General features: G+C 38.4%; 1 protein-coding gene across 1 annotated transcript in view; it reads left to right on the forward strand.

Annotated features, from left to right (window-relative positions):
• Window positions 1-20,921, forward strand: part of acot7 (acyl-CoA thioesterase 7) — a 64,631-nt gene extending 43,710 nt beyond the window's left edge. Inside the window, 2 exon segments of the mRNA XM_032571457.1 lie at window positions 4,315-4,499; window positions 17,788-20,921. Coding sequence (XP_032427348.1) covers window positions 4,315-4,499; window positions 17,788-17,886 — 284 coding nt within the window. The 3' untranslated portion in view covers window positions 17,887-20,921.
• The last annotated feature ends 244 nt before the right edge of the window (window positions 20,922-21,165 follow it).

Here is a 21,165-nt window from a genome sequence, read left to right on the forward strand (position 1 = left end):
TATTTGATGTTATTCCTGAGTTAGCAATGTCTATCCACTAATTTGCATTCATAGTCTCTATGGTAACCATACACCTGCTGTGCTACTTTGGGCTTTAGCTCAGATATAGGTTTTCCAGTAAAACCTGCACCGACCTGGTCTGATTGATGTTTGTTACCAGTATCGCTAATAGATTAAGTAGGGGGAAAAACACAGAAGTCTCTTACTGGCAGACATGCTTTGTTTGTGCTTACAGCTGGAAACAAAACAAAACAAAACCAAAAAATCATCCTATTACCCAAGTGACAGAAATCAACTGGAAAAAATAATGTGCAGTTATTTCGTGGAGGTCATCTCTAATGCCCAGCTAATGGCTCTGCTGCTCAGACTTTGTCTTCAGCTACATTACAGTTTGTACGAGAGGGACTACTGCGAATCAAAAAGAAAACATTCTCAAAGGGTCACCGACTATATCTGCTCAGAGTTTCTCCATTTCATATTGTGTTTTGTCTTTTTTATCCATTTTCCCAGGGTTCAAGCATCAATGCTAGTTTTATTTTAGCCTTTTATAACAATGACCAGTAACACATAGTTCTCCCTACTCTTTTGGGCAGTCATCTTGATGATTAAGCGAGCTGGTTGAGAATGATTTCTATACTGAACACATTTTTTGAACAGCTTTGGAAGTTGACCAAGAAGATGGACTTTAAAAAATAAGATGTTGTTTAGGGGTTGATGCAATGAATCCCTGTAGTGAGTGTTTTGGGGTTGTTTAGTCCGCTTTAATCAAACTTTAGTTCATTTGCCTAGAAAATCTCGTCCGTTTGGGGAGGTGTGAATGCGTATTCGAACTCTGATGTGAGCCAAGAAGAGCGGTCCATCTAAAAACCTAAGTCTCACTTTGGTTGATTTAGAGGGTTTGCCATTAAAATGTCATTTTAATTTCTTTATTTCATTTTTTTGGGGCATTTCTTTTCCATTTTAAAATAAAATACAGCTTTGTCTATTCATAAGATTTTCAATAATACGTGGAATAATACAAGAGCGGAACCTAATAAAACAAAGCCCAAAAACACCTGCCTGTTTCACAGCTAAAACATCAGAATCACACAACATCCAAACCAAACTCTACTAAACGTAAAGCAACTGTAATGTCAGATTGAAAAAAAAAAAACAATAGTTTTTATTTATAAGCGAGAAAGAGATGTTTGATTCTACCCATTGATGTCCCGTGTATAGTCACTGCTCTTTTTTGTGATCAATTACTACAAAATAGCCAGAGGTACAAATAATGAGAAGAAATACACAAAACCTCAAAAGCTGAATGTCAGATGAAAGGACACAGCAGGAGAGGGAGAGAAAAAAACAGCAATGAACATGGGGATAATGACAGAGTGTTTCATCTTAAAACCTTAAAATTATGTTTTTGTTTCATTTACCTAAATAAACATGATTTTGCTTTTACGCTTGTACAGTTTGGATGTTTGATGCTTTTCTTCATCATAAACACTAGAGTCGAGATGAGAAAGTAGTGGAACTTCAACCAATTTAATACTCTAGAGAAAAACGATTTTTGCTTGTTGTTCATAACATAAATGTTACTTATACAGACTGTACCAAAGAGGGCAAATCTTTTATTTCGCTCGCTCAGCTCAATGTATACACCTTTAAGCTTCTACCGCAGGTTTGCTGCATCAGACGAAAACGTGAGCTGACCTTCAGAGCTGCACACATGCAGGATGTTTCTGCATGAATCAATTATTAATCACTAAGGTCTTTAAAAAAAACCAAAAAAAAACCCAGACCCATCATCAAGACTCATTTTTGTCATAATGCCGTTGAGCAGATCTCACTTCTCTCTGCTGAGCTGTCTACATCTGTGCCAGAGGCGATTTATCTCAATGAGACTGGACTCGGTCCTGGTGGTGACATCCTAAAACACTCAAAGGGGCAGATGACAAGGGGGAAGATAAATGGCTTCAGTGTATCAGCCCGTCTACTTGTCGCTACTCATCCTCATATACAGCCATTGTACTACATGCACCCTTTTACAGTTTATCTAGGAAAGATGTTTTTGATCTGGATGTCACAGTTAATATATCATCTCTTATATATCCGTGGTCCTCAGAACCAGCCAGGTTTTAAATTAAGTTAGCGAAAAAATATCTTTTTTTTTTTTTTTTAGCTGTTCAACCTACAAGCAGACAACAATTCTACAACAGCGCAGAAAATCGACGTCATTGTTCACAACTCCGCGTTCTGTTTGCTGACTGACTCGGTCAAAAATTGACCAAAGAGAATCTGAGTCATGAGGAGAAAGCCCAGACTGTGGTGGAAGCACACATTTTTGGGGGGGCAGAATTGTACAGGAAGGCAATGGCCTGCCTAGATAAAAAGCTCCACCAAATAATTGTTGTTTTACCAATTTTCTACCATTTTTAATTTCTCATTATCCACTGTTCCACCAAAAAAAAAGAAAAAAGATCAGGAGTACCTAAAAACATTGCAGTTAACAAGCGCAATATTTTGATTAAAGTCACCAGCTTGTGTGTTTCCACATTAATAGCATTTTCCATAAGAAGAGCCTTTTTTGCATTCTGTGCTTGAGTAACATGTCTAAATTGTTTCGTAAGGCGATAATATTTGGTTGGAAACATTGTTTCTTTTATTACTTGGGCTTTTTATTGTTTTATTAGCGATTCAATATTAAACCAGCATCTTTCTCAGCCTGCAGAGATAACACCTTCTCTCCTTGTCTCTATGGCAACAGTGGTAATAATACAACGCAGGCACATCAAAGAGAATAAAGGAGTAGAACCAGCCATGCCCAGTTATAGTGGTAGACTGGTTCTCCTACTGCCCTGTGGTGACCTGAGAAAAGAGCACATTTTTCAGAGAGAAAAGCAGCACAGATTACATTTGTGTGAGCAGATGAATGAATAAACTCTCCTCAGCACTTGTAAGACTGGCCGTCTCACACGTCTTGTTGTCAGTAAAGTTTCCTCCTGCTCCAAATGTCCCACCGTCTCGCCTCTCTGCAGGCATGCTGCTGAATTTTTGTTGAGAATAAAAAATTTCCCCCTAATCCTCTCAGCCATGCATAACAGCTATTTATCTTAAGTATTTAGCTTCATGCTTTTCTAAAAATCTTCCCCCTTTTGCAAGGTGTATCTTTACAACACCGAATGACAATACACCCGATTATCTACAGGAGCCACAACTTGTCACTCATACCGATGGTTGATGGAATTGCTGTTTGGATTGATGAGAAACGTTAACACATAGCATGCAGGAGTGAGAGAGAGAGTCTAAGTGAGCTACCTCTTATCTATATGAGGTTTATCTTCAAAAAGGTGTTGTATTTTTTTACTTAAAATGCAGAACAAACTTTTTCCCATATCAGTTTAACATAAGACATCCTTTTAAAAACGTTTACATACAGGACAATCAAGTGGAGAGGCAGCGAATCGGTTGCCTCTCCACCAGCCGATTCGCTGGTGGAGAGGCAGATAGGGAAATATCGTGCTGTCTCAGCCTTCTTCACCTTCGTCTCGCTTGACAAGGAAAATAAACCGTGTATGGTCCAGTTGGCAGCCCTGGTCATTAGTGTCTGCACTAACTATAACTAGCTATGAACTAATCGTGCAACCCTCTCTGAAAGGGCTCAAGTTTTTAATTTAGACTAAATAATTTATCAGATTTCTAACAAAATCAAAACAGAAATCAACAAGTTATCCACTCATTTCACAATATTACATTGCAACCTAACCCATCGTGTTTGCTACAAGCTAAATGTTGCATCATTGAGTTTACCTATGGATGCAACATCGTCAACCTCCTTCAACCTTTGGTTTGTGTTTGACTTCTCTGTAAATATTGTATTTATTTATCGATGTAGCAAAGCTATTGCTTATGCTGTTCAGCTGTCAGAATCCTATGCAGTATCCCTAAAATATAGTTTGTGAGTGTTTTATGGTTGGATTTGGGCTTCCCACCTCAAGTAAAAGAATAAAATTGGAAATAAAAAGTGTTAACTTGCTAAAGCTCAAAATGTTTATGGATCAGTGTAAATGTTCTTAATTAAATGTTCACTCAGTGTTTTTATGATTTTCAAGATTTACTTTCCTATATGAATGGGTGTTGCTGCTCCTCCTTTTTTGTCCATTGCAACTTATTATGAAATCGGACAACAAAGTACCTGAAGCGAGTAATGAACAAAAGCGATTTTGAGATGTTAAACTAAATCGCATCGAGAAATGCTATATGTACTTTGGTATTTAAGACTAAAACTTGGTAAACCAATTTATTCAATGCCCTTCTCCTTTTCTCTCCAAGGTTGCGTGGTGACGGTGACGGGCCGGCTCACGTTTGTCAGCAACAGGTCTATGGAAATAGAAGTGCTGGTGGATGCCGATTCGCTGATGGAGAAGCAGATAGGGAAATATCGTGCTGTCTCAGCCTTCTTCACCTTCATCTCGCTTGACAAGGAAAATAAACCGCTAAATGTCCCACCTCTAAAGGTTGGTAGCCAAATAGTTGTTTTTTTCTGCATTTCAAACCTATCATTGAAAAAACCAAGAGTCACAGTATCACGTTTCAATGGTGTGGCTCAAAATAAAAGGCAAAAGAAGTTTTATTTGCCATTTTTTTTTGCCTACTAGATTTTACTGTGGAAAAAGATAAATTGACCCTAAATATTTAGTAACACATCATCATTTAAATGTATGATTTCTGTCTTGTTTATTTTGGACGCTGATTGCTTCACTCTGATTGCAACAAGGTTATTATTGAAGACTGTGGAGCATACGAACACCTCCAATCTAACCTTTTGCTTTCCTAACTTAGCATGAAAATATGTTTGCTGTACATACTGCACTCTGCAAGAAATGAAGAGAGTTATTCTTTCTTCTAGAACTACAAGAAAATAATGGATTATTTTCCTTTTCTCTTAGCTTTTTCTTGAAACATTTACCTGGACAGAACCTTTTCCTTCTGCGCTTTCAGACAGCTAATATGTTGTTGGTCAGAAATTTTAAATGTTCATGATTGCAAGTCTGAAGTGGTAGAGCCATTTTGACGACGTCCTGGGAGTTCTGCTCTTCAGTTTCATTAGAAATGTTAAATCTCATGGCCAAAAGGAACTTTGTTCTTTTCCCACCTCCAGTAAAATAATACATTTGTCTAATCTTGCAGAATAAACACAGGCCTGTTCGGAAGACTAGACGAGAAAAACAGAACACAGATCCAATAAGTTTTATTTCAGTCAATTTGGATCAAGTCTTAATCTGCTTTATTTTTGTGCTTCACATTTTCTCACCTGTTTTCTGACATACAAACAGTTTCTTGTGTTCTATTTCCTGCTCATCTCCACGTGTTCAGAGCATTACTCAGTGACTTTATTTAAGAGCACTTTGTTTTTATATCTAATTTGGCTTCGGGGTGATCCAAAGTAGGTAACCATCCACTGACCTGGGCAGGATATATTAGCCAAAACTTCCCTCAACCCCAGACCAGCCTTCAGGCTGTGGAGCAGCTGTCGTGCAGGGATTTCTCTGTCATGGAGAACAGGACAGTAAGAAACGCAGGTCAAGAGATCCAGTCTGGGTCACTGAGAGGTCAAAAAAGATGATCCAGGCCACAAAGTAAGGCCCTGTGATTATTTTATTAAGACAGAACTCAAATTTATTTTACTCAAATTAAGTTTTTTTTTAAACTTCAGCAAGAGGTCAAGAAAACCTTTGCCTTTAATCACATTAAATATTGTTCTGAACGTTTATTTCAAGCAGTATTAGTTTTCTCATTTGTTGCTAATAGCTAACTGAAATGCAGTTGTAGTTAGTTATTAAGAAACCAAATTGTAAACTCTGATTAGGGTTAAACTTCTAATTAAATTACAAAACCTTTACACATTATCTTGCTCTGTGAGAATTTATCTTTTTGATTGATTTTTCCATTAGATACAAGACTAATCAGATATATGGGAGCCTGATTGATATTTATTGAGACTTTTTAAAAGAGACTTTTTCTCTTTTAAATCACTGGTACTTTGACACAGTTAAACATACACTATTAACCGACTGCAGTAAAGGAAAGAGTTTTTAGTTATTACCCAGATCTGATTTCTGAGAATTAAAGGCCGTTATTGCTGAAAACAGTCCTTATTGTCAGTGACTGTCTGACTCAGCAGTTCTGGGGAGTAAAAGCAGAGGTTAACACGCAGACATGAAAGATATGGATGCTGTTTGCCCTGGCTCTGTGCTGCATGGTGATCCTAACCCTGTTTATTATGCAAACATTATGCACACGAACCATCTGTTTTAACCCGATGTATTTGAATTATTTCCTGGCGCCACTCACCCGCCCTGACTCTCTCTATTACTGATCCTTTGAAATCACGTCCAACTCTTCAGAGAGATGTGAATTCATCCTGTCAGCGTGTGATATTTAAACAAGAGAGGGGTCCTCGAGATCCTGTTCCAAGAAATAAACAAAGGGTTCAATGGATTGCAATTAATTTTAAATGTAATATTTATTTTACTGTAAATGTGTATTTGTGTCATGATTCCTAATTTCATAATTCAATAATTACATGTTTTTAGGTTTGGTTGCAAATTTCCCCTGTCCTAGTTTAATTTGTTTCAGGTTTGTCCAATGCTATTGGATTAGATCGTTCCTTGTGATGTTGTGATGATGCTTTTCTCTTTGCTTTGCAAGCCCAGAAAAAGCTCACAACAGCGACACTGAGCTGAGTAAGCAGCTTCAGAGAAATTTGAAAGTCCAGCAGTAGGTCATTATTCTCTCAAGTGAACACTTGAACCACATTTACAAAGTTAGTACCTGAGCTCATCATTAAACTTTAAGTATGTGTGGCTCGCTGCAGAAGCCAAAGAGACGCATTAATAAATGAAGCCAGAGCAGCAAAAATGGTAACAGGCTGAAAGTGAAGAGTGAAGCAGATTTCTATCTCAAAATCCATTCTCTCTTCTTAAACTAAAATGTGGTCTCTGTAAAATCTCCAAAAAATCTTTAAGCTTGAAATTGTAATTTTAAATTCGAACACAATCAAAGATTTTCTAAAAGAAAGACAAACTTAGCAGTGTTAATATCTGAGTATTTCAAAAGATTTATCTAATAAATTCTGCATCGACTCTTTGGCTATAGACATCCAGTAGAATTTGAAGGTGGACAGTTATTTTTAAAAGGTGTATTTCATCCTGCTACATCTTTTAGTTTTCACTTGTGTCCTGACTTGAAGCTCATGATAGTTGGATATATTTGTAAGATATAATCTACGCTCTGGTATTGGCCAAGGAGATGATCATAAATTACTTTGCAGTCGGACCTTCTTGTTCTTACCGTGTTATGCCATGCAATCACCTCTCTATCACTTTTACACTGCATGCGTCTCTGCTTCGCTCTGAACTTCACCATAATTTAAAGCATGGACATTGTTCTCTAAATTACACTTGAAAAGTGCTAGCAGGCTTCCAAGTCGAAGTCAACAGTTTCAGTGAATTTATTTAAACTTAACTCAGTGTGTCACTGGATTATATCAATACGGTAATGACGCGATTCAGAAATATCCGACAATAAGTATAGACTCAGGAGCACAAAAAAGCTCATGCATTTTCTTATCTGAAAAATCTTTCGGCTGATAAGTAACATTAGTGTTGACTCCATGCTTAAGCTATCTGGCATCACTGTCATTTTTTGTACCCTCATCCTTTATCCTTGGGTTGTTACTTTGCCTGAATTCTGATTTCCAATGTAAAGTGGTTTTGAGCAGAGAGATTGTTTCTGGTAGATCAGGAAAAATCTGCCCCTTTTGCTTTTTTTTGTTAGAAAACAAATTTTCTCTTTAAAACAATTGCCAGTCACTTTCAGCTGTTTCATATGCTTCATTATCATCCATCTTAGGTACTGTTTTTCATTTTATATGAATACAAAGGTTCTTTTTTTTTTTTCAGGAAAGTATTTTGAAATTACTTGCGTGCTTTAAAATACACGAAAAGGCCAATTTGGATTGATTTATGCTTTAAAGATTCCTACATCTTCCATCTCAAAACTATCATACTTGCCCTTTATATTAAAAAAAGGACATGCTTAACTACGAGACATCCTTCTCCGGTGATGCAGCAGGTAGATAGTAATGATCATCAAACATGCGTCTCCTGCAGGTTGGCCTTTTCAAAAGCTCCGATGTTTCTTCCTATTTCCATTTCACAAAACCAGCCCTTTAGTTCGGCCATTGTCTGCCTCCCACCTCTGTGCATTCATCACCAGGTTTTCCATCTCAAACAGGCAGCTCGCTGTTTGGATTTCAATACTTGAAGATTTCAGTAATAATATGACCCTTTGTAAATTTTTAGAAAAATAGTCATTCTAAGGAAAATGCAACGTTATTTTAAAAAAGTCTATTCAACGCTAAAAAAGGAGACCTAATTGGATCCCTTACTGCTGATGTAACATGCCAGCTTAACAAGAAGAAGAAGAATAGAGAGAAATTTGCACAATGATGCATACACTGTATGTACCTTGAGTATAAGGAAGCTGCCTTAGCAAGAGCAGATCTGTACGTGTGAGCCTTGGCTCCATGTGAACAGATCACTGAGCACAAATGAGCGAGAGAGGAACGCCAAAGCTCACTCTGTGCTATTTCCAGCTTTCTATTTACTGTGGGCTTTAACATGGCATGAGGTTGACTCAAAATGAGGGAGCGTGCATTCAGTTTCAGTCAGTAAGAGCAAACTATTCACATGTCTGGATCGTCAATGTCAACCTGTCAACTTCATTAACATCCCTGTATCTTTTAAGAGTGATGGCATCAAGCCACAAGATCTAAAAATGCAGTAAAGACATTAATTTGAATAAAACGAAGGATGAACAAATAAAGACAAACATCCCTGCTGTTTCTCCTGAATGAATTTCACCTAGGACTACTTTAAAGTTGTGAAACTCGTCACCTAATAACTTCTGTAGAGGATCAAATAAAAACAATAAAAATAAAAAAATATTACTTCTAAAAAAAATAGTTTTCTAATCCAATTGGCATGCCATTAAGGACAATAGCTTTTCCTGTTTTTGTGCAAAAGAAGAGGAGAAAAGCCTTCCAGAATTTCCTCCTCACTTAAAGCTTTTCTGTCTGGTTGGTTGAGCTGAGTGTTTTATAGCCACAAGCTGGTTAGCATGGGAACTGATCTGTTCTTAAATAGTGAACCTTGGATTTTATTCGGTTCTCCAGTCAACCATCAAAAACAGACAAAATGATTCTGATGACTCGACTTTGTGGTGATGGAACAAAGTGAGGCAACTTTGCTGTCCTGCAACAAAAACCAAAGAAATAAGTGTTTTTAGTCAAAATGCAACAAAATTATGATGTAATTTAGATTTTACAAAAAAAGATTTTTTCAAACTTTTATACCAATCTTAGCTGTGCTTCAACATTTGTGTGTGCTACAGTTTAATAAATATAATGAAGCTGCTTAGCTGATCCAGCTTTATGTCCCATTTAGAAGCAGTTACTGTCACATGGCTGTCTGAACACGACGGAGGTTGATCTTCCAGCCCTGCTATTAGAGCTAAGCGGTCTTCTGCCTGCAACTCTACTGATCCCAACATCGTTGTTTCTTATCATTCATTACTGGCATGTTAGAGGACTATAGTGTTTATAAGACCTGAATCTGTTCTCAAGCTCTTTGTTTTCTCTTCAGTTTGTGATCATTATCTTACCGAATGATGTACATGTTTAAAATGAGCTTTTTATGCTGGCACCAATCACTTTTTGGTTCATTGCGTCTGCATTAATGAATAGTGGGCTGATATAACATTACTTTACCACTTCTATACTACTGCAATGATTGGCCTGAATCCATTTACCTTGAATTCTGGTTGACTGATTAATTGTTAAGCCAATTAATTTAGTGTAGCGATTTAAACCAACTTCCTTACTGAGCTCGATTTTCAAATTGATTCTTCTTGGTTCCACTTAGCACTTTGATACTATAAACTGTTAATATACAGTATTTAGGCTGACTGTGGGATAACATACTATTAATAACCCTTAGATAATAAAAGCTGTCATATGGATTTTGTTTCTTGGGGCTATGACACCTGATAGTTTCCTGCTATTATTATAGGGATTGATTGTTAACCTGTAAACTGAAACCTATCTGCTTAGAAAGTCTGGATTGAGTTTCCAAGCACACCTGTTAAATTGATAAGCTTATGGTGTTACACTGAAGAAAAGGGCATGCTTGTTTGTCGAAGGTCATAGAGTAAGGGTCTTTTGAAGTTAATTTAAATGTGTTGAATCAGCTGGTCAGCTGATTCAGACCAGTATTAACATTGATGCAAGTTAAATTGAAATGTGTTGGAGCTCTCACCCACCTGTAATAAACCGTTGGGTGAGAGTAATACCTTGTTCAAACGACAAGATTTTTACGCCATTTTTTGTCCCGATTTTCCGTTTCAAACAATCTTAACATGCCTTGATTATTGGGAGACATTTAAGATTGTCTTAAGAGATATTCCTGCCGTGTGTGCTGTACACATGGCAAAATTTGTCAAAAAAAAAAAACAACATAAAATTGTTCTTGAAAAGGTTAAATTGTCTTTTCAGGTTATTGCCTTTTTGCTATTGTCATAAACTACAACTCAAGTGGGACTGTGTTTGAGAAGTGGTGAGAAGTGGCCTGCCACCACCATAATTATTTAGGTATACAATTATCTGCACTCCACTTTTAACTCTGAAGCCTTTCCATTGTTTGGGAGTCTGTTGTGCAAAGCTGTGAAGCACTTTGCATAACATTTTCCTCTTATTTATTTTTAGTTTTACAGGACAAAGACAGCAAAGGCAAAATTAATTTGAGAGTTTTCAAAGCTACAAATTTGTATATCGGCAGCAAATTGTTTTGTTGTGCTGGAATTTAAAAAAAAGATTTTAAAAGGAACAAAACCAAAACATTTCTCTGAATGTATTTATCTCAAAAGCATGTTTTCCCAGCACAAATAGAGGGAGGCTTTCCTCCTCTGTTACTGCATGTATGAATTTTCCAGTTGCTTGCTGTTGCTTCCCATTTAGTCTTGCCTCTTTCAAAGATCTCTTTGCTGAATCAACTTCATAAAAGCCACACAATTTCCTCTTTCTTTGGCTAATGCAGGAGTAACATCTGTCTCTCTCTCTCTCTCTTTAACAAGCTCACATAAAAATTCAAATTGAAAAGGTCTCAAACCTGGGTGGATATCATCGGGTCTTCATTTCCTGCCGTGTCCTATAAAAGGATTGAATAATGTGGGGCGGTCACACATAATGAGATTCAGCTTCTGTTTTATCTCTCTGTTAGTGTATTATCTGACTTTAATTATGAATGATTTGCACAGAAAAAAAAAACATTTCCCTTTCAAGACTTTGATCAGTTTCATTTCACTCTAGAGCTCCACTTGTTTTTCTTTTCTCTCCATCCCCCACATTCTTTATTAGTCTAATCATTAGATTTCTTTCCTCTTGGGCAAAATATAACCAACCCTGACAGCTAAAAACAAGTGTCAGACCGTCCCTGCTAAAATTTTTATATTCGCCGTGGCGGTTTTTGAGCCAGTTGTGTTCTATAAATAGCCTGATCGAAAGGCCTGCCTCTGCTATTTTTAACTGCAGGTGCTTTTCCCCCCTCATTCTCAAATCCTTGGTGTCTCTCCAGTGAACTTCGCCGTGGTTACTATCTTTAGATTTTCCTTTTATAGCTCAACACTGGGGGGGCGGTGAGGGACTATACAAGAGTAGGTGTGTGGAGGGGTTAGGTGGGGCAGGGAGGGGTTTGTGGTAATGTGCGTGCACTGCTGCTAGCGCCTGAAGTGGGGCATGAGGACAGCGTGAGCACGGAGGGCTTCAGGGACTGTCTTCACAGCAGTACCCTTGAAAAGTACTGAAACGATTTATGCGCTTGCCGATCCAGTTTGGAAATAAATGAAAATACCTTAGACCTGTACAATTTTTTATTCTCTTATGAATTTGAAAGGTTCTATTAAAGCGATAGGGTCAGTCTTTCCTCTGCAACTGGAACGAGGCTGGCTGCTGATGTCTAATGAATAAATTAAGCACATTCATCCCTTTTGAGCCTGCAACAGATTTATCTCTTCTCACCTCTTTTATCCGTTTATCTTTGATTTTCTTTTGTCATCTATCCTTCCCTTTCAGTCTTCCCGACTCTCTTCAGATTTCCCACTTCCCTCTCCTTCTCCTTCCATCCTCACTGTTACTCTTTTTTTTTGTTGTCCTCTTCATCCTTCCTTCCCATCTTCCTCGTTCTTCATTGGCAGAGATTCAGCTAGCCTCCTCTGACACAAAAACAAGCCCAGTTCTCATGGCAACCTTCTGTAGTCCACATGAAACGATGCACATTTACTTCTAGATGCCCACCATTCAAAACGGCCACTCGTGGGTTAACGGGTGCACTCACACCAGAAACTCCAGTAATCCAAAGCACAGCACAGCGACCACAGAGCTGTTTGTTCTCACTGAAGCAAGGCTCATGAATCTGGAGTGGATGATTAATTATGCATATAAGGTTTTCAACATACCTTATTCATGAATTTGCAAAGATGCTTAAATATTTATGGACATGCTAACAAATCTAAAGAAAGTCCATTCCAGTATAGGCAGAGTGTTTAAAGACTTGGCTGCTATTTTCATAAGCAAACTTTTTTGTGATAATGCACAGTTTTAGTGTAGACACCCAACGTGTGTTGCATCTTCAAGTAGGACACTATTTGTTATAGAGAGAATGGATAAGAACCATGCATGGGGAGAACATACGAAACTCCATGCAGAAAAAAACCCAGGCTGGGATTTGAACCCATGACTTTGTTGCTGCAAGGCAATAATTCCACCATGCAACCCTTTCAGTCAATTTATTTACTGTCAAACAGTCAAACATTTCTCATATTATTCAAAAGCAGTGTTTTGGTAAGGAATGCAGCTAGAGATGTGTTTCTTTTCAGTAACGGTATAAAGATAATAGGATCCACGGGTGGTTAATGAATTGTGAATTTCCACAACTGGATTTCACACACACACACACACCCACATGCCAACGAGGCTTCGAAAAGGAACACTTGGAAAGCTCTGCAAATGCTATTGTGTGCATTTGGGCCAATGACGTCACATGAAGCGGTAGGACTCGGCACTAGGTGGCGAGGATCAACAGTAAGCAGTGAGCTTTGGCAGTAGGCTCCGTGGTTCAAGGTGATCAGCTTAGTAAACACCACTGCAGACGGATTTGGGCCCAAATTCTCAAGCCTTTCAGAAACTTTCTACTGAGGAACAAAACTCAAAACAACAAAAAAAGGAGAATATGATGAAGACAGAGGAAGAAATACATTATTTGGTCAGTCTCTTGATTCCCAAACCCTGACGTATTCTTCTTAAGATTATCCAGTTGGTTTATTTGAAACATAAAGTCATAACATTGCTAATGCTAAAATGATACATTAAATACAGATGACATATATTTATTATTTTTGAGAACAAAGTTCAGAGTACCTACCTGTTCACATGACAGTTAATTAAATATATTTCTTTTAAGCTAGAGAAATTTAGAAAAATTTGGACGTCTTTTGTAAAGATATTACAAAGGAGCGTGAATGCGACAGTAACGCTTGACTGGTACAGAGCTACTTCGTTCCCTCTGGTATTTTCTATGGTGTTTTGTAAAAAATAATAAGTGAGTGAATGGAAAAAAAAACATTGATGGATGAATGGAAGAATTTTATGCTTTTGAATGTGTAATTTTTTTTTTTTTTATTCATAACTTACCTTGAGACAGCAACTGTTCCTGCTAACACGGCAATGCTGTGGCAGCGCATACAGTTGTGGCATACAAATACAGAAAGGATGAAAACGCTTAGCTAGATAACTTTTTTTCTTTCAGGCTGCAAGGCGGTGTAGCTTCACTGGTGTAAACTGTTCTGTGGTGCAGGTTGCGACATGGTGGGGCTAACTGCTACAGCGAGTCACTTTCAGCAGTAGTTTAGTCATTCTGCAGCTCCCAGTGGAGTATTTAATTATTACAGGAACAATTTGCACAAAATAATCACAGCGGGTCTATGATTATAAAATCAAACTATTCCTCCCTACCCTGATACTCCTCTCGAATGGATTCCATGCACTATAAAAAGCAAGCCATTTTATGGACAAAACTCTAAGCAGATCAGTGGCAATGAATGCCATCTCTTCATCTGATTCAGTAAGGAATGAACAAGCCAAAACAGAATACATTAATAAATTATATAACACCCCTGTCAAAAATGATTAAAAAATACAGTGTGTGCTTATAAAGGGTGAAATAAACTATATTAAATATAAACAGTGCATATGACCAGCTTAGGTCCAAAACTACAATTGAAGCTCTGATGAGGACCAGGTCAGGTGACCAAGACTCTGGATGGCAGCTTCACCTTAAAAAAAAACAAAAACAAAAAAAAAAACCACATTAAACACGGCAACAAGCAGTGATAAAAGGGCTAATCAGTTCACTGGTGTGCAGTCGCCATAGCAACTTGATCGGATCATGTTAAAAACACAGATGTTGGTACTGATGTTGTTTTTTTTCATGTTTTTATGCAGTTGCTGTGAAACTTGTTCAATGTTCCTTTATTTATCTCTTTATAATCTTTTTGTCATGTAAGAGCAACGGCTTTACTGGGAATCTGTAGGTTTTATTTATTGCCTATTTCAGCTCTCATCTATTTACAACTTTCCCCAATCTCTCACTCCCGCCTTGTCTTGTCACCAACAATTATCCAAGAACCCAAAATAAGCACAGTCAAGTGTCTTAATGACTATCAGCCATTTACACTATCCCTCATCATCACCAAGTGTTTTTAGACTCCTTTTTTCAATTTCTGTTCCATTTCCCTGTTAATTTGACCAACATTAGTCTGCCTACCAAGCAAACAGCTGAGGCAGTGTTTGGCTCTCCATACATGGTGTGAACAGTACCACACCTACAGTAAAAGCCACATATTTACATACAACAAATATGAAGACACGCACATTTTTTCTCACTGCCTAAAGTTAAATCAGACAAGACTTCTCGTGTTTTTGGTTAGTTAGCAAACCAAGATGTTTTTGCTAAATGCCAAACATTTCAAGAGTTTTTTTGTACCTGAATTTAAATTCAGAAGTCATCATATATTTGGACACTATTAAGGATCATTCTCTTTTAATCTGCATAACTTTGGTCAAACTTCCTTTCACAAACTTCTCACAATAGTTTGCTGGAGTTCTGGCCCATTCCTCATGGCAGAATTGGTGTCCGTCAGTCAGGTTTGTAGGCCTGACTTTTTGTAAGCTCGTACACACCTTTTCAGATTTACCTACAACTTCTTCAGAGAATGATGGGCTGGATGGTCAGGCATTATCCACGTAATACTGAAAATTGGCACAACACAAGGGTGAATCCTCAGCCTTTTTCTCTATGCCTTTACACCCCTAACCTCTCTCCCAGCCATTATATAAACACAATCATTCAGTTTTTCCTGATTACCGCCACTTTATGGCTAATGGAAAGTGATGACAGTCTATTGGAAGGAGGTTTTTACCACTGACAGAGTGGTTCTCTTGTATTAAACTGAACAGAAGCATCTCTAAAACCACATAAATAGCAACATGCTGAGAACTTAGCACACAGAGCGATGATGGTTGAGAGCTTTAAAGTTCTCTGATTACACATCTCAACTGACCTCAGCTTGACCACACAAATGTCCCATCATGTGGGAGAATGCTGCACAGAGACCGTGCTTCCTCTGAACCCTAAAGCACCGTCAGGATTTTCTGACCACTTTCTGTCGGTCAACAATAGAGAGCCTCCTGACCTACTGCTGCACAGTATGATTCAAAAGCTGCACTGGTCTACGCAAGAAAGACCTGCCGAGAGTAGTAAAGGCAGCAGAACACATCAGTGGCACACAACTCCCTCTTTTCAGCAACTTTCCATAGTGACTTTCTCCACAGAACAGCCTCTTCCATCTCAAGACCCCTCCAAGTCGGGACATAATTCACGCCATAATCTGCCATCTGGTAGAAGAATAAAGACATATTAAAAACATACTAACAGATTGTGAAGCAGTTTGTTCCTCCGGCCTGTCAATAGTGAAACTCTGCCTGCCTTCCTCTTTTTAACCTCGGCCTTAAAGGTGAAGTGTCTCACTATCATTACATACAGTACATAACTAGTTTTTTTTCCTGTTTGCACAATATTTATTTATTTTTTGCCCCAAAAAGAAGTGATAAACTTGCTGATCTTATGAACACTCTTCAGGTTTGGTTGACAAACTTGGTTAAACACAGAATGAACGGACAGCGTGTCCGATAGTGTACATTTGCTTAAAATGCTGAACTGTGTTGAAACTCTGTCTTCCTCCCTTTTTGAAACCCAATGAACTGGAATTATGCATTACTTTCAGCTGGATGGCAACAAAGCATAACTGGCTGAGCAATATGTTGACGGTTATATAACTGGTATACGGCAAACAAACCTAAAACTGCAGCTGCATTCTCCTCAACCTGTTCTTCGATGATATGTTCACGCAGGTGTTTGTTTTCTCATCGCATTGGAGTCATGATCCCCAGTGACTTGTACCTGCTAGGTTCTTGTGGCACAGTTGTTACCAATCTGCCAGGTTTGCACCTCACCCTTGAGACTGGTATCTGCTTTTGAGTTTGCAATCTGAGTGTGTCCTCAAAAAGAAATTGATCTTAACATACAAGTTCTGTTTGCAGTTTGTCATGTGAAGGGACACAAGAAACGTGGAAGAAGGTTTTCTTGACAGAGGATTCTAAAAAGGAACAATTTGCCTGATGTGCAAAAGACTATGTTTGGATGAAAATTAGCACTGCGCATCACCTTCAACACATCATCTTCAATGAAAATATTGCTATCGTATCATCAAGTGGGAATGCTTTCCTTTGGCAAGAACAGTAAAGTTGGTTAATGTGAAGATGGACACTGGGCGATCCTGCCCAGTATCAGCAGGAACAGTCAAGAAAATATATACCGTCTTTGTTTTCTCTCAATCATCCTCCACCAGCTGCGTCCTGTTAGCGGCTGGTGCGAATTTGGACTATTTTGCAAAGGAGAATTCGAAGAGGGGGGAATTTTCCTCCTCCGACGTGTAAAGCTACTAGATATGTTAAGGCTAGAGCATGCAGAGCAAAAGTTGATTCCCACCAAAAATCCATTCCAGGGGGGAAGAGTAAAAAAAAAAAAAGTTTACTGAAAGGTTTTAGTAAAGACTGTGTGAAATTTTGAAAAGCATGTCTTACTTTCTTCAAAACATTTATATAGTGGATTTAGTTTCATTACAAACAACAAAGCTCCATGTGTTTAAAGTTGTTGGACAGGATCTGAGGGCTTTGTAAGGAGATGTCAAAATAGTCATTTCTAATTTACATTTACTGTAATATTAACATATAGGTTTGGTGATCTGTCAGCTTATCCGAATTACACTGTTTTCCCACTGCCTTGCTGTTTCATACGACACTAGAGCCTAGTACCTTACAGAAACGCCTTTAAACACTTTCAGATGTGTTGATCGCAAATGTCCTCTGCAAACTTTCTGCGTCTGATGCAGAAAGACCACTTCACCGAGATGATGAATGGTGATTGCCAAGCACAGGGTGGTAAATTAGATCAGAGCTTTCGCGCCTTTGCATAATGTTACGGCAGAGGAAACACTCCTGTGCAGACTAATGTGAAAGTGACGAATGCGCATCTTAAAGCAAGTCTTTTGTCCTTGTGCTTTTGTCTTCAGATCGAAGGAGACGATGAGCAGAAACGTTTTGAAGAGGGCAAGTCACGTTACCTCCAGAACAAAGCAAGGAGACTTGCGGAAAAGGAGCGTCAGCAGTGACACTGTGGCTCAGCAGAAACAAAACCCACACAGTACACACACACGTTATGATGGAGTTAATGCCTCTCTGTTATTGTAGCCTGTTAAACCGTATTCTGTGACCCTGTTTTGCAGCAGCGCTACTCACCAAAGTGTTCCCAAATACATGTGTGCAATATCAATATAAAAGTAATAGTATTTTTTTTTTAAGTTTAAGGAGAGTTTTATGACTGTACTGTATGTAAAATCTATTTATTACTGTTTGTATTAACTGACAGTGGGATTGTAGAAATACCATATTGTTTTGCAGGAATATCTCTAACTATACAGATTTGGCTTTGATGTCAGCCCAAAGTAATACTGAGAGTGAAAGGGAAATGATGAATAAGTGAGTGAATAAAAAAAAAAAAAGAGCCAAGCGTGAGTCGGGGGCTCTCGCAGCAGTGCCCTTGCGTGTTTGATGATAATTATGTCATTGTCTTAGGCATGTCTTGGCAGAGAGGGCACATGCCAGCCATCTTTTCAGCACTGTGTCTTTCACAGAGTTCATCGGAGCTCAGGGGTTTTGACTCATCCAGCATCTCTTCCCCCACCTCCGTCTTCTTCCTCCTCTGCCTCCTCCTCCTCCTCCTCATGCCTGTCACACTCTGACTTCAGCCCGTGTCATGCTCGCATCCGTCTCCATCTCCTCGCAACGTCGCCTTCTTGCTCATTTACTCTATTTATCCTTAAGGCTCTTCTTCTATCCCATCATCTGCCCGCCTCACTCTCAGTTTGCACAGATGAGATATGAAGATTGCTTTCGGCCTTATAAGAAACAGAAAGTATTAATATTATATCGCTTGGTGCAGAAGGTAAGATTGGGACAATGAATTATTCAAGAGAAGAGTCCATGTCCATGTGACTGTGTCAAAACTGAATTATCTTTCCAGTGAGAGGACTACATACAGTCTCCATTAAAAGAAAGAATACCCTCTTTCTATTCTATGCTTATGTGTGAATACAACAAAGAAAACTTGTTTCTAAAACAATTTATATCAAATTTGGATTGTGGAAACCACCCTCATTAAATATTAAACAACAATGAACAACGAAAATGGTGACATTTCGTGATGTTCAGTTAATCAGGCATAATTAACCAGCAGTACCTACCTGCTGCTTACCTTATTAAGTTGTATAGGATTAGCAACAGAGTACTTAGTTTTTCACACACAGCTTTTACCTTTTGGGTTCATTTTTGTTTGATAATTAATGTGTTGAATCTGTTGAGCGATTTGTACTCCAAAGGTACCTCTACAACACAAAACAAAATGTAGAAACTCAAACAGCACACCATATCCTTTTGTTAGTAACGCATTCAATAGATAAGACTATTATTGAAAAGCATGTTTTTTTCAATAACTAAAAAAAAAAAAAAAAGAAACATTATTTAGATTAATTACACATAGGTGGATGTTCTGTTAATGAGGTTCATTTTCCACTTACAGCTAATAAAAAATGATATAAAATTGAAATATTACATCAGACCAATAAAACACCTTAAAAAAACCAAAACAAATGTGGACTTAATGAAATGTTATTTTCAAAAGGAGTACAGACAAATGAGACTCATTGGGATGCATATTCTAAATGGTTGAATATATAAATATTCTGACATTTAAAACATAAAATTGAAGGAGGGTGTGCTGTCTTTTTTTACCATGACTGTATTTTTTAATTGTCAGCTATAGAAAAACAATTTAAAGAGACACAATCAAAAAACTTGGATTTTATACTTCTAAAAAGTAAAAGCAACATTAGTTTAATCATGATAAATAGCTTTCAAGGCTTCTAAATCCCCTTCTTTGTTTGTGCACAGAAACTCTCTTGTCATTGGCTCTTGAAGGTTATTGTTTTTCCTTCTGTCCCTGCAGCCCGATCAGTATATGTGCTTTTCATTTCCCCTGCGAAAATAAAGTTAGGCCTGAGCTGCACTGGGGGTGGGGAGCGCGAGGGGGGGGGGCATATCTATTTTTAACTCCAGTGAATCGCAGGCATCTTGTGGGAGAAGAACACAGGGAGGGAGACACAATGTTGAAATGACAGGATGCTTTTCACATGGCAAGACAAGACCTCCACGAAATTTGAGCTGATTGGAAGACATTTGCATTATGCACAACATACTGTGTGCACGGGCGTGCATGCCGGAAAACTATTCTCATCATTTCAATGGCCATTTCTGTCTTCAGTCATTTCAGTTGGTGGCAGCTTAGAAACTATACTGTAACCATGGTTACTTAAGTGCAAGATTAGATTTAAAATGGAAGAAATTACCTTATCATGGTAAAGCAATCTGTTCAACTTCCTGTACACGTAGCAGGAAAACTGCTATTGGATATTATAAAGTGCGTCCTCACAGAATACCAAGAAAGAATTTACATCCATTCACTTGCAATCTTCAATTTACACTTCTCACTGTAAAGACAGTGACCCCACCAGAGGGTCCATGTTAAACTGCTTTTCCCACAAGAGAATACGAGTAATGAATGAGGACGAAATGCTGATCTCGCGTTTCCGCTCATGCCTCTGCATCCAAATCAGGAGATAGCGGCACACTCGCTGCTGTATCCTGTACCCTGGAGAGACTGTCAAGGCTGCTTTTATAAATGATTCTCCGGCACAGCAAGAAAAACCATTAGGGAACGCAGAGGAAACGATAAATGACCCAGGGAGGTGTTCAGAAACCTCATGCATTTATGAAGCAATGAAATCCGGGACTTTGCATCTTTTTCACCCTTCCGCCCCCCCCACCACCCTGGTAGTGCTTGCATTCAGGGATTGCTTTGTCAGTCATTTTCTTGCTGCAGGGACCTCAGCTTTCACACATGCGAGACAAAACACATTGACCTGGGTGGATTGTGTGTTTAAATCTGACTCGCACAAATACGTTTGTCAATATTTTGTGTGAGGGAAAGATTCCCTTGGAGTCGCTGGTCGATGCTGCAGATACTGAAACACGGAAAGCTGCACACAGAAGATAATTTTAGAAAAAATAAATAAATGCCTTTTTTATGAGAGAATCGTCTTTTATCCATCCTTGCACACCTTCACAAAGAAGAGAAAGTCAGACACCACGTGTTATCTAGGAGTGGAGCCAGCAGGACTTCCCTTGCAGAAGGGATGACGTACCACTCTATAGTTTGTTTGGTTTACATCTTTCTTCTTTACTGGAAGTACTTCTAAATTTGGCTGCCTTCTCACAAACGTTTTTTCACAGAGCACAAATGTCTCTGAAAGAATGGAAAGCACAGCCACTACAGC

This window comes from Xiphophorus hellerii, chromosome 1 (assembly GCF_003331165.1).
Source record: "Xiphophorus hellerii strain 12219 chromosome 1, Xiphophorus_hellerii-4.1, whole genome shotgun sequence".
Taxonomy (NCBI): domain Eukaryota; kingdom Metazoa; phylum Chordata; class Actinopteri; order Cyprinodontiformes; family Poeciliidae; genus Xiphophorus; species Xiphophorus hellerii.